Source organism: Dipteris shenzhenensis, chromosome 18 (genome assembly GCF_047967505.1).
Source record: "Dipteris shenzhenensis isolate YYH24624 ecotype China chromosome 18, Dip_SZ_1.0, whole genome shotgun sequence".
In the NCBI taxonomy this organism is placed as follows: Eukaryota; Viridiplantae; Streptophyta; class Polypodiopsida; order Gleicheniales; family Dipteridaceae; genus Dipteris; species Dipteris shenzhenensis.
Genome location: NC_141613.1, coordinates 40919307 through 40931970, shown reverse-complemented (window position 1 = coordinate 40931970; position 12664 = coordinate 40919307). Strand labels below are relative to the sequence as shown.

Here is a 12664-nt window from a genome sequence, read left to right as displayed (position 1 = left end):
CATGTTGTTTCTACTATCTTCCTAGAAACTAGTGATTGTCTCTAATGTTGGATGTAAGTGGTGATTGTTGCAGGCTTCTTCCTTGTGGATTGGGCAAGCCAAGAGCTGAAACCTGAGCTTGGAGTCCTCCTTTTTGTTGTCTACCTTGTACATATGCTCTTGAGTCTTGTATCTAGGTCCTAGGTTTTCACTGAGTTCATCAGTTTGGAAGGTGCATTGCACCTTGGTCTTGTATCTCCATTTTCAAGAATAAAGTGAGCCTGGATAAGGGGGGGGGGCCGTCTTGGCCCCTCAATCATATTGCATTCTCCAATGATGTCACTTTGTGTTTAAGCTGTATAAGTCTTAATTCCAGCTTAATTGCAAACTCTTAAGTTCAAGTATATGTGTTTGGCAACTCGCAATCATCTCATTCAAATGCCTCTGCAAAATCCGTTGTTTGAATTGATAGAAAGCACCGAGTAGTTTACAAACTCTCTTGTTTGACATGGTATCCGGTGTTTAAATGCATGATCGTGTATTCTCTACAAAAAAGGGTTGCCCAAGAATCAGAATTGTCATGAAGGCTGGGAGTGCACATCTCTTGCACCACACGTAAAATTTTTCATGATGAAATTCACCCATTGAGATGTTGACTAAGCATAAAGGTAAGTCGTTTGCTATCCCTTTGCTATAGAGGAATCATCTGAGACGCACAATCTTTGCAGATAATATTCAAGTATGGGCCTGGATTTATTCGTCTTAGTCTATCATCACCATGAGAATTATGGCATAGAGGCAAGAAATAAGTGCCCACGTTTGCTATTTATGATTGATTTAGTTGTTTATCTCCAAAGACCATCTAAACATTTTCTATCATGATTTTCCGGGGTCATGACCTGATGCATAAATCATTTTTCATCCTAGCATGAAGAAAAAGTTAGGCAACCACATCAACACTGAAGAGAGTTGCCGCTCTGCACCCATGGAAGAACAAGATGAATTAATAGAACCACATACTAAAAGGGATTAAAGGGGGCACAAAGAGAGACTTCTACATACAGAGAAAACCGACGCATCTGAAGAGCTTGCACAAAATAGAAGTGAGCTTCCAAGACGAGGCAAGAACTGCCTCTTGCCAGTTTCCAGTTGCCACATTACAAATACTGCCTCTTTCCCTCCTGTACATTAGCACACAAATATCCTGATTTACCAAGTACAGCCTGACAATATTATTATAGATGGCCAAATGTCCTGTATGAAAGAATTAATGTGACTTACCAGAGAATAGATAGGCCCCATCCATAGAAAAGTTGAGAAAGTTCACTTCATCAGAATGCCAGTGATATGTGGTAAGTGCCTCTGCATCATCATGACCTCTAACGCCACCATTCATGTCAAGCTGCCTTTTATGCTCTGCATCATGTTTGCTTCCCTTATGCTCTTGTGCAGCTAAACTGAAAGAATTCTCTCCCACATTTTTCCATATAAGAATACGGCCCCAGTCGTCACTTCCAGCAACTACAGTTTCTGTTGGATCAAATGCCAGTGCTTGCAATGCTTTTGTGTGATGTAAATGAGTTACTTCCAAAGAGTTTGCATCAGTGAGACGTTTCTGGGGAACCTTCCAAACCCAAATCTTTCTTCGGTCAACTATTCCAACTAAACCACCATGTCTACTACAGACCAAAGTCTGCGGAGCTGAAACCTGAAATCATATGTCAATCACAAAAATCAACAAGCATGTGTTTTCAATCATTTCTGATGATTTTTTATGGACAATAAAATCAAAATGTATGCCCCCAGGCTATGCCTGATCCTCCCAAGCACACAGACCTACCCAAAGATCTTTAAAAAAGTAGTTAATGGGGTACAACGACCCCCAAAACAAGGTAGATTACAGTATCAACACGCTGCCACTTGAACATACAACAAAGTATTCATTGAAGAGATCCCATGCTCCAGGCACACAAAGCGTAGTCTTCACAAAATGAGCCATTACATATTAAAATTTATTGACTTTCAATTGTTCAGTAGTTCTCAGAGTTGGCAGTCTGCAACAGAAATATATGCCAACAGAACTCATATGTGACTGAAATATAGAAGAAAAACCAAAAGCAATGCAATGAGCTTTTGTGCAAAGATTCTTGTGAGGATATTTGAAAAGAGAAAACCGCACCTCACCTTTGCAAGTTGACCATGTAAAGGTTTTCCATTGGTCAAATTATGTAACACTACATACAACTCCTTTCCATCTACATTGTGCAGCTTCTTTGATAAGATCTTGTGTTTCTTCTTGCCATTCATTTCACCATTCTGCTCCTTCACCTCACTATCCACAGTAGTACCCAGTACACGTTTGTCCTGGAGAACTAGTAAGAAAGCAATGCATGGCCTGGAGGGTGATCCAGTTTCAGGTGTGGAGAGCCCAGGGATAACCTGCAAAATTTTCCCATATATTATTGTAAGCCTATGCTGATTGCATAATCCTATCTGTGTTAGGAAACTTCAGTCCACATTATAAATCCCATAAGCCATAACAAGTACTACTATTCTTTTTTTGTAGACGAAGGAACTTCCAAAATTAGTACGCAACAAAAGCAGCAGACAGGGACTCAGAGAAAAGTGGCAGCTAAAAGATGTCTATGGGCAGTATGAAGAGGAAATTGAGGCAGAACAAAATGAGGAAGAGGACTCACAATTCAAAAGGAGGGAGAGGACTGCAGGGTGGTGCTGAAAGAAAGGTTGCTGGCATCTTATTGTACATAAAGCTGGGGGATTAAAAATCAAAAATACTTTCGAGGGGGAGCAAGGTGGGTAAGGGGGGGTTTGCTTAGGAAAAAAACTTATACTTTTTAAATTGTTTGAATGAAAAATATCTCCAAAAACAAAAGAGTAATACACAAAAGTCTTTGTATTCACACCTAGTGCCCCTAAGCACAGAGGACCTAGTTGCAGTCCCTCCGAATCATTGCGAGACATAGAGGATGCAACATGATTTCACTTGGGGGATGGCTACCTGGCTGACGGAGAGGGGTCATGCCTTCTTTATTGATCCGGCCTCTACAGCATACAGGATTTAGGGTCAGCGGTCTTACGAATAGAGGCACATGACGCGATGCCTCATTCCCAACAGCATTACAGTGACCTATGCCCTCACCAAAGGATAGCTTATGGGAGACAGTGTTCAGCATCATTGCTTGGAACATCAGGGTTACATGCTGCAGTTTTGTCAAGGGAGGCCATCGGTTTCCCACGACAACCACCCTAGTTGCCATATGGCAAGACATCATTTACACCATGCGCGTCATTTGGGAGCATGGGACTTCAGAATCTCGGACGACCCTTGAGACGTTTCTGCAAGGCGTGGCCTGCAAGTGTCTTCTATGTAATGGAGCGAGGCATTCACTAGGTGTATAGTCCTCTACCCTAGTTGCTAGCCCTTGTTTCAAAGATTAAGCTGGGTTCTCTAAAAGTGGGCTGGTTGGACAGCCAGTTTCTTCTAGAATTTTTTCCTCTATCAACAACCCATGGTTGACTAATTTGTATGGCTGGTTTTCTCATGCATGAACTTTGGAGTGGGCGACAGGATCAGCGAGGGGGTGGCATATCCCAGGATCATTGTACCGGTGTTGGCAACGTGAGCAGCATGCCCAAGGCAACACTTGCCAATAGGTAGTGTGCTCGAGGTAACACGGGCGCAAAGGGCATCACACCTCGAGATGGCACGATCGCTTAGGGCTATGCCCAAAGGAGACGCAACCGCCAACAGGTAGCGCCCCAAGTGCCACAGTCATTGAGGGCGGGCTCGAGGTGGCACGGCCACTTAGGATTGTGCCTTGAGGTAGCACAGTCATCAACATGCGGTGCCCCGAGCGGTGTGACTACCGAGGGCTACACCCAAGGTGGCACAGTCACTTAGGTTTGCACCCCAAGGCGGCACGATTGTCGATGGTGCGCACCTTGGTAACACCAACGGGGAGCGTGGGGCATGAGGGGGGTGAGGGGGTAGAGGGTATGATGGGGTGAGGGAGTAGATGTGAGGGGATAGAGAGAGGTGGGTGGTGTGGGGGCAGTAGAGAGAGATGAGGGGGTAGAGAGAGGTGGGTGTGGGGGGACTAGGGAGAGAGGTAGGATTTTCTCCATCCTCTTCTGGCTATTTCTGCCAAGACGTGTCCATCCCTCACAAGGGCAAGCACACTCGTGAAGCAAGAGGACTTTTCAAGCTTGAAGCTGGCTCTGATACCAAATGTAACAGCCCCAATCTGGTCAAGTCACTTCTGACCTCGGTGGGATAACAACTCCAAGTCAGAGTCCTCCATACTGGTGGACAATCCTGCTAAACAAACCATTGGCTTTAAGCTAGCAGCCCGAGACCTTATAGTGGTGAGCTCACTTAATCGTGTTTATAGCTTTGGGAGGGTCAACTGCTTTAGGAGCTGTAGTGGGACTCCAAGGAGTGGTTTTGGCCATCCAAGATAAGTTAGTCAATTAGAGGGTAGAGGAGGTTGCTTTCTTCTCTTACACTACTCTACATTGGCATACGACTATAGTTGCAAGTCTCGCCGTAGTTGTGAGAAGTGGAGATCGAGGAGAGCGCAAAAAGGTGGAGCTATGCTAAATGAAGTTGCAAGAATGAAAGTACAAAGGGCCATCACCATGACAAAACCCTAAATCACTAGGTAAACCCTAGTGTGAGGCAAAACCCACTCAATCCTAAAACTCAACCAATAACTGTGGTTAAGGGGAAAACCATAGGAAGGAAAAAGTGCCCCTAGCCCTCCTAACTACTTAATATCTTAGCCATTGCCTTTAATAGTACAACATTTCCAACACCCCCTCTAGTGACAATGTCCTAGTATACAAGGACTAATCTCAACCACCAAATGGAAGCCAGCCCAGCACTTGCGGAAAGCTTCAAACTATTCTTTGGATAAAGCCTTTGTGAAAAGGTCTGCAACGTTCTGACAATGGATCTCAATGTGTTTCATGGTGCATGAAGGATAGAATTCCGTGCCAATGCAAATAGCAATTTGACCGTTGGTGAGTCAGGGAGTCTATGGCTCCAAACCACCACAAAGACCTGCCATTAATCTCTTGATCCATACACATTCATCTGTGGTTGTGAAGGCTCTGCCGTGTACTTAAGTTCACAAGATGATGTTGCCATAGTGGATTGTTTCTTGCTCAACCGAGAAATGCATGAACTGCCAATAAAGACACAATTTTCACTAGTGGAATGTTTGGTTTCATCATCCCCAGCCCAATTTGCATCAATGAAAGCACACACGTCAGAGTTGAGCAGATTTCATCTTAGTCCCCTTGTAGCAAATCTAGGGATCCTAGAGCAGGAGGCTGAGACTATGTCTCAGCTCTACGTCCGGGTCAATGCGAGGGCACGGTCTTTCATTTTCCTAAAGTGTACTCCTAAGTTATTAATCATGTGAAGCATATGACGGTAGCCAAAAGTATCTAGGAGCATATGGTGTCCTTGTATAACAAAAACCTTTCCCATCAAAAGGGGGTGTCTTGGAGTTCAAATGAGGGTGTGGGATCCCACGAAGTCTTTCTCGACACAGGAGCATATCAACAAGCTCCAAAAGTTTCAGCAATAGATTCTTCAGATGGGAAAGGAGATATCATCTAAGGACATAGCCGTTACGTTGTTGTCCCACTTCTCTTCCCAGTTGACATGGGAGGAGTTGGTACCGCTAATGCTCAACCAGGAGGAGAGATTTCGGAGTCCTTCCCAAGGCAGTAGCTCAAAGGCCTTGGCAGCTAAGCGAAAGGGAAGGAATTTGAAGTCAAATGCAGAAAAGGAAGCTCTCAAGGCTTCACATACGTGTAATCAGTGTAGCCAGAAAGGTCATTAGTGGTCCAAAAGATAAGGCTGAAGCAGACTCCGCAGCCGTCATTTCAATTGTTCCAACCTTCTAACAACACATGGCAGGATGCGTTGCTAGCAGGCATTCTGGTTCCATATGTAGAATCGTTTGCTTGTGCGGCAACGGGACCTGTCAGACAAGTGCAGTGTGGCAGCAGGCTTCCACGAAGGAAAAAAAACATGAAGAAGAACAAAGGACAGATATTTTATGACCTGACACAAAGTTCTCTAAGATCCAAAACACCTTCAAGGAAGATAGCTCATTATCATAAGAGAGAGTTTAAAAACATAGAGAGTATGCATTACGCTGAATAAAAACCTAATGTATGGAACTCACCATAGAGATGATTGGCTTGCCTATGTTAACAGTTTTAATCAATGACCCAGAGCTAAAATTCCAAAATCGTATGCTTCCGTCCAAAGAAGATGTCCAAGCATGGTTTACAGAAGCCTTCGCAGCTCCTGGATAATGCACAACGTTTACACTCGTAACTGGTGCATTGTGCCCCTCCAATTGGTTTACCTTCACGATCAATTGTTTGAAATCAGATACACGAAAATAACATAAAGTTTGAAAATTAGATGCCTGCTCTCTCTCTCTCTCTCACACACACACACATACATTGGAGCTCTCTCTCTCACACACAGAGACATTGGAGCTTACCATTCATATCCCATATTGAAAGCTCATTAAAAAGCTTACATACAAACCTCGTACAAAAGCGAGCCATCCTTAACTCAAAGCTACAACTTTAATCAATGCTCCGGCTCCGTTGTGTCAAGCATGCGCAAGACTCACGCACGGAGGTGCATCAAGCATATGCTAGATCATACTAAGAACGAGGGATATTGTCGCCAAAAAGAAGAGGATGAAAAAGGCCAGCTTCAGGTAGAAGATACGAGGATACACAGATACAACAGGTTGCCACTCTGGCGGGTACTTGAAGAAGGTACCTGCCTTGTTGTCATGAAAAGCATAACGGTGGACCAGGGTATGTTTTCTATATATGCATTGACGTTGATTTCAATTGCATGCTTTGGTCACAATGTTCGTCGAGGTGGGAGGTGAAAGCCTTCAGTTAATGCCTTCAATACAGATGGAGGGAAGAATACTGAAGGCAAAAGCATTTGGAGCTGTTTGCATATCTTCTAAAGATGTCAGTCTCATGAACTATGCATAATGGTGATGCTGACAGATGGAGTGACAGGGAGGAGTTCCCAAGGCGGATCAAGGGCATGATGCTGAACAGGGGAGCAGGAGGGATTACAAAATGACCTTGGTGAGCTCAAGATTTAGACCTGACTGGAGCTTGATGAGAGCTTGGTCCCAGAGGCAGTTGGAAGCAGGAACCAAGCTCCTGAAAGGAAGCCAGTTGCTGAGAATCTATGTGGAGCAGCCACAAGGATCTCACTATACAGGGTTCACGGATGAGGTTGTGGATGTGACTTGAGGTGGGATGGATTGAAACAGACTGAAGATGCAATGAGCTACTATTTTGCTTAGTGATAATGCTAGCTCAAGGGCTACACCCTACCAAGGGCAGACGTGACTTGACATGGTTGGGAGTGTTTCATTTGGTATTCGAACCAAGGTTTGAGCTTGAGAACAAATCTGGCAAAGCAAGTTAAAGCATGATGCTTCATTGTGCTTGTTTGTCTAATTCGACAAACAAGCGAAAATCCTTATTTACAGGGGGACTTGCCTTTGCATGAACTTGTGCTCATCTGGTAAAATAATTTTCCTCCCAAGTGTTGCGTTTTAAAGCATGATAAGAATTTTTTGCTTATAAACAAGAATCCTTCTCTCCTTCAAGTCATGGACTCTACGGGATTAGAGGTCCAACTTGGGTTGTGATTTGGTTACATGAAAAGAAACTCATAGCCAAGGCAGTGTCAAATAGCAGATTGCTATTTGTGAGATGTTCTGCTCAGTTTATGGCAGCAAGTCGAACTTGCTAGTACATGAGAAACACATATACTGTTCGGCCTAGAGCAAATTTGTCTGATTGTTTGCATGCAATGATTAGCGATTCAGCCACCTGGGATTAGGCAGATGTAGGACTAGTGTCACATGCACCAGGGTCAAGCCCAGGTGGCAGCAACTGGCTGCCTTGTCACCCAATCATAGCTCCCTACGCAGCAGATTTGGCACGATTTGGGGCCTCAAAAGGGCATCGAAATGCATAGTAAGTGGTCTAGGGTAGGCGCCTTTATAGGCAGCCTCAACCCCCCCTAGGGCTAAGCAAACAGCCCAGCCAACCAGCCGACTGGCTGGTCGGCCAAAACGGGAACTTCCAGCCCCTATATAAAGGAGGCCATGCCCCTCATTTCAGCATCCAGCTCCCAGCAGCCATCCTATGGGCAAGGTTGGGTGTCCTATTTCCGAGGCATAGCTCCATCGCCAGCATGTCGTAGTTAAGGGAGTGGTCTCAGCGCAGTTTTGTATGCCGATTTGGCAATCATGTATAAATAAAGCAGTGTACTATAGTTAGGTAGATCTCTGGTGTCTTTCATGCTTGAGTTCTTCCTTGTATGTTCACCTAATTTCCACATAGCTAGTCCACGCATGTTACAACTCGTGAAGCAGCAAAGAAGCTGGCGCCTTACAGCCAACTGGTTGGGGCTGATTGCGTTACTGGTTCTTTGCCGTTCTCTGATGATCAGAGCGGTGTTGGCTGCTGTACTTTAGTGTTTGCCGCTGTGTTATGACGATTGAAACAGTGCTGGCTGCTGTGATGATTGAAGCAGCACTGGCTCCTGTGTAGAGTTCGCTACCGTACATTGGCATTTATGAGCCCCATTTCAAGAGGACCATGCAGCATGACCTCAATACTAGCAGCATTGGTTGCAGTGCAGTGTAAAACTGGAGCTGGAGGTTTGTCATTATAGCATGACCTTGGTTCATGCCAGCAAATAGCAATTTGCCGCTCAACAATTGGCAAGAAATAGTAATGGTGAATCAGGGTGGGCATGGTGGTAAAAGAAAAGTTAAATTTTGAAAAAAGTGGTTAACTTCTATGCATGTGTAAAGCCGATAGACTTTTCCATGCACAACACCCTAGATTCCAACTTCATCTAGAGGGTGTGGCAGCCCACACTCTGCATCGGACCCCCTTGCTGCAGTTCAGTCATTTTCGATTGGCTTTTATAAGCTTCGAAAGCCAGCATATACTGCCACTGGTTCAGCCCCAGGTTCACCCAGCTTCAGAGCACATAGTCGCCTAATTTTTTGCTCTAGGCATAGGCATATTTTACAGCCTACTCCCTTGAGGCAATCAGCTAGCCCCTTTGATTATTATTCCAGCAGGAATCGTCAACACTGAACAGGCAATTCTACGCCTGTTCAGGAGTGAGCCTTATATACCATCTCAATTGGGCAACCCATCCTAAAGGCCGGTGCAAGCTGTTGCTATCCTTGTCTATTTCTAGCCCTTGAAGGGTGCTTTTTGGGCACGTTCAGCTCATTCATCTTGAGTTGGTGATAATGAAAGTTCATGCAAGTAATACTACTACAACTTTGAATCAGTCCTTGTTTGAGAATCAAGATGAAGTCATTTTAGGAGGAAGTATTGGTGGGCTCCTCGTGTAATTCTGAAAGAGATCGGTCATCTTCAAGAGGAGCTGAGAGCTTCATTTGCTATTAGGGTTCTAAGGCAACAGTTGTTTGGAGAGTGAGCGCCGGTCTGAAAAGGAGTTCACTTGTTGGTTTAACATCGGAATCCTTCAGATGATGTGATTTTGGAAGGATGGCCTAGAGATGGATGGGCAGTCTTGATAATGAGTCCAATAATCTTAACATGGACTCAAACTTGAATCCGTGAGTGGGTAAATTGCTTGAGTATGTTACAAAGTTGTCGCCTTTTCTTTTAGTGTCCTTTTCTTTTGATGTCGTTGAAAAAGGATTGCATATTTATGCAGGCTTATACTCATTCACAAGATTACTTAAATAAAATCTTTTTGGAATTCCGTATCCTCCAAAAGCCTGTGCTAATGCTTGAATATGGGTAACCAATGCAATAAGAATCATGATGTCTCCTTGTAATCTTTTTGAATGAGATTTGATTTACAAAAAGAGCATGTTTCACGTATTACTGATCTAGAGCAAAGACTTCAATTGTTTGGGTTTTAGTAGAAATACTTTAGCCATGAAGTTCGCCACCTGGCACCCTCTTCAGGATGTTGAAGATGTGTAGGCAATATGGGTTGGATTAACCTGCTCAGTACAATGGGAAAACCAACCAGCTTGAAACTTTATGTTGGTCACCACTCGATTAAGTTGTAACCCTAGAGTGATAAGTCAAGCGGGTCTGATGGATTTATAGCCTTGCTTGGATATGCCTGGCTTGGACTCACGTGTCAAAATTGACATGCTTGAGAACCTTTCTAAGAGGCCATTATACTTTATATGGAGCCAGCTGCTAAAGGTTGCAATTTTGGTTCAATGTGACACTGCAGCATGGCTGGAACGATGACACAAGCCCAGCCCCTCATTCAGGACATCTCAGTGCCACAAAGGATCACATCCCTTAGACTCAGCACAAAGCTCATAATTTAGAGCCCAACCCTGATCCAATTCTCTCTCTTACTCTTTGTTTAAGAAGAGATAAAACATCGCTTGTCTACTACTTCCATAAATGGCACTGTTCCTGGAAGGATGCACATTTTATGGACTGGATGACATTAAACGATCTACACTATAATCAAGCACCTCTCCAACCAGAATACTCTCTCCGGCGTCAAGATCGTGGTACTACTCGGCCAATGCACGGCAGAGAAATGTGTCTAATATGACGTAAACTAAAACAAGTTCAGGGCCATGAGAAGCTTAAGTGTAATGACCATGTTGAAGTTTAAGCTGATTGTCCATCGACCCAACTCGAAAAAAACCAGCTTACAGATTGCAACTTATAAAAGCAGACTGGTGAAGTACCCAATATACCCCTTACAGACCCACGGAACAAAATGCGTGCATTTGCGCAACTCGAATGATGGAACTGAGAAATCCAAGGCCCTGGAGAAGTTCTCCCTTGATTCTCCTTGGAAAGTGAAATTTCACATATGAAGAGAGGAGGGAAGGAGAAAAATATAGGGGGAGCTGGTGTACCAGGAGGCCGGTAGCAACGCTGTAGATGGAGACTGTAGACCCTGTGCAGACGAGCAAAAGTTTTCCATCAGCAGAGAAGGCAGGTTGGCGCTGGACGAGGTTAGCTCCACCTTTGATCTTCATGGCGGCTGAGAAGCTCCCACACCCGTGCACAAACAAGCTTAGCTTTCGAATGGATTTCTAAATGCATTCAAAAGTTGGGTTTACTTATAATGAATGGTTACTCATAACAAAAGTACCCTATAACCAAGCCAGTTTTCAATTACTATACCTTTAGTGAAACTACTCACATAACTTTTTTGTTATGCAGCTACCTTGTCATCCTTGATAACTCAATTCTTGTGTAGGTCTTCGGACCAACTCTTCATAACCAAGCTCGCTAGGTTTAGATGGGTTTTATCGCTTTAGTTGGATTTCCACATTCCTTGATAAAGTTCTATTTCCTTGTCTTTCTAGCAAAAGATTTTTGTGATTGTTAATAGTTGCGCGTATTGTTTGTATGTGCCTCTCACAAAGTAAGTTAGTTGAAACTTGAAACATGCCATAACCCTAAAATGTTTGGTAGATATTTGGTCTTGAAGTTTTAACATGAGCTTCTCAAAGAGCAAGTAGATCAAAACTTTAAACGTGATATTATAAATGTAATGTGTTTCATCATAGGATGCACTATGAGATCATTTGAGGAAGAAAGAACAAGATGGAAAATATAAAACAAGCTAATCATCAAGATGAGGTACTACACAAGGTTCATATGGACCCCCTGTGGTACCTAGTTATTAGTAAAGGCCAATTTTGTGAATTGAAACATTTATGGATCAAAATAAGCTCATAATTATGTTTTGGAACAATGATAAGTGAAACTTGGCATGCTCATGTTGATCATGTTCATAGCTTTTAATGTCCAATGACACCATTGTGGTCACTCTATATAACACATAAGATAGTAGGGTCGTTAATGGAAGGGGATTTTTGTCCATTTTGGAGAATTAAACATTGTGAACTTATTCAATCCAGATAAGCAAAAAGATCTGGTAAGCCAGTTCTATACACAAACATTTATAAATCCCGTGGATCCAGTTTTCCCGATGAGTCAAGACATCCCGATTGCTATGTGGAATACAAAATCCTATATGATTCCAAAAATACTAATTAATCGAATCATCAAGTCGGAATTGAAAGGGGAAGTAGTGCCACAAGTGCTAGTAGCGCCACAAGTTCCAGTAGTACCGCAAGTGCTAGTGCCATTAGCACCACAAAATCCTTCGGACAACCCAATGAATCCATAGGTAGCAAGTTTGAAGTGCAATTTCATGGAGTTTAAGGGTCAAAAGAAAGATGATCTAAATAACCACATCGTGCAATTTGAGACCTGATGGTGGTAGGCGAGTGGCTTCGACACCATGTTTGGGGATCCAAAAAAGCTACAACAGTTTGCAGGTATCTTGAGTGGTAGGACTATGAGTTGGTTCAACTCGTATGGCCTAGCACAATTCATGGATTATGAGGAGCCAAAGACAACTTTCCTGCATAGGTTCCATGAGCAAAAAACACCAAATAACATTCACAAAAAGTTGCGAGAACTCTGTCGGAAGAAATTGATGGTGGAAGAATATGCACAAAAATTTTGGGAACCTCAATTCTAGGTTGGATGTGGTGAAAATACCCACAATCGTGACATTGGCAGAATACTTCTACAA

At 43.5% G+C, this 12664-nt stretch overlaps 1 protein-coding gene across 1 annotated transcript in view; it reads right to left on the bottom strand.

The window, feature by feature from the left end:
• LOC147891232 (Transducin/WD40 repeat-like superfamily protein) overlaps positions 1–11096 on the bottom strand; it is a 75679-nt gene extending 64583 nt beyond the window's left edge. Inside the window, exons 1-5 of the mRNA XM_087389928.1 lie at positions 10968–11096; positions 6201–6386; positions 2164–2418; positions 1261–1687; positions 1042–1160 (exon numbers count right to left, since the gene is read on the bottom strand). Of these exons, the coding sequence (XP_087246054.1) occupies positions 1042–1160; positions 1261–1687; positions 2164–2418; positions 6201–6386; positions 10968–11090 (1110 nt within the window). The 5' untranslated portion in view covers positions 11091–11096. The remainder of the gene's footprint in view (positions 1–1041; positions 1161–1260; positions 1688–2163; positions 2419–6200; positions 6387–10967) is intronic.
• Between the last annotated feature and the right edge of the window lie 1568 nt (positions 11097–12664).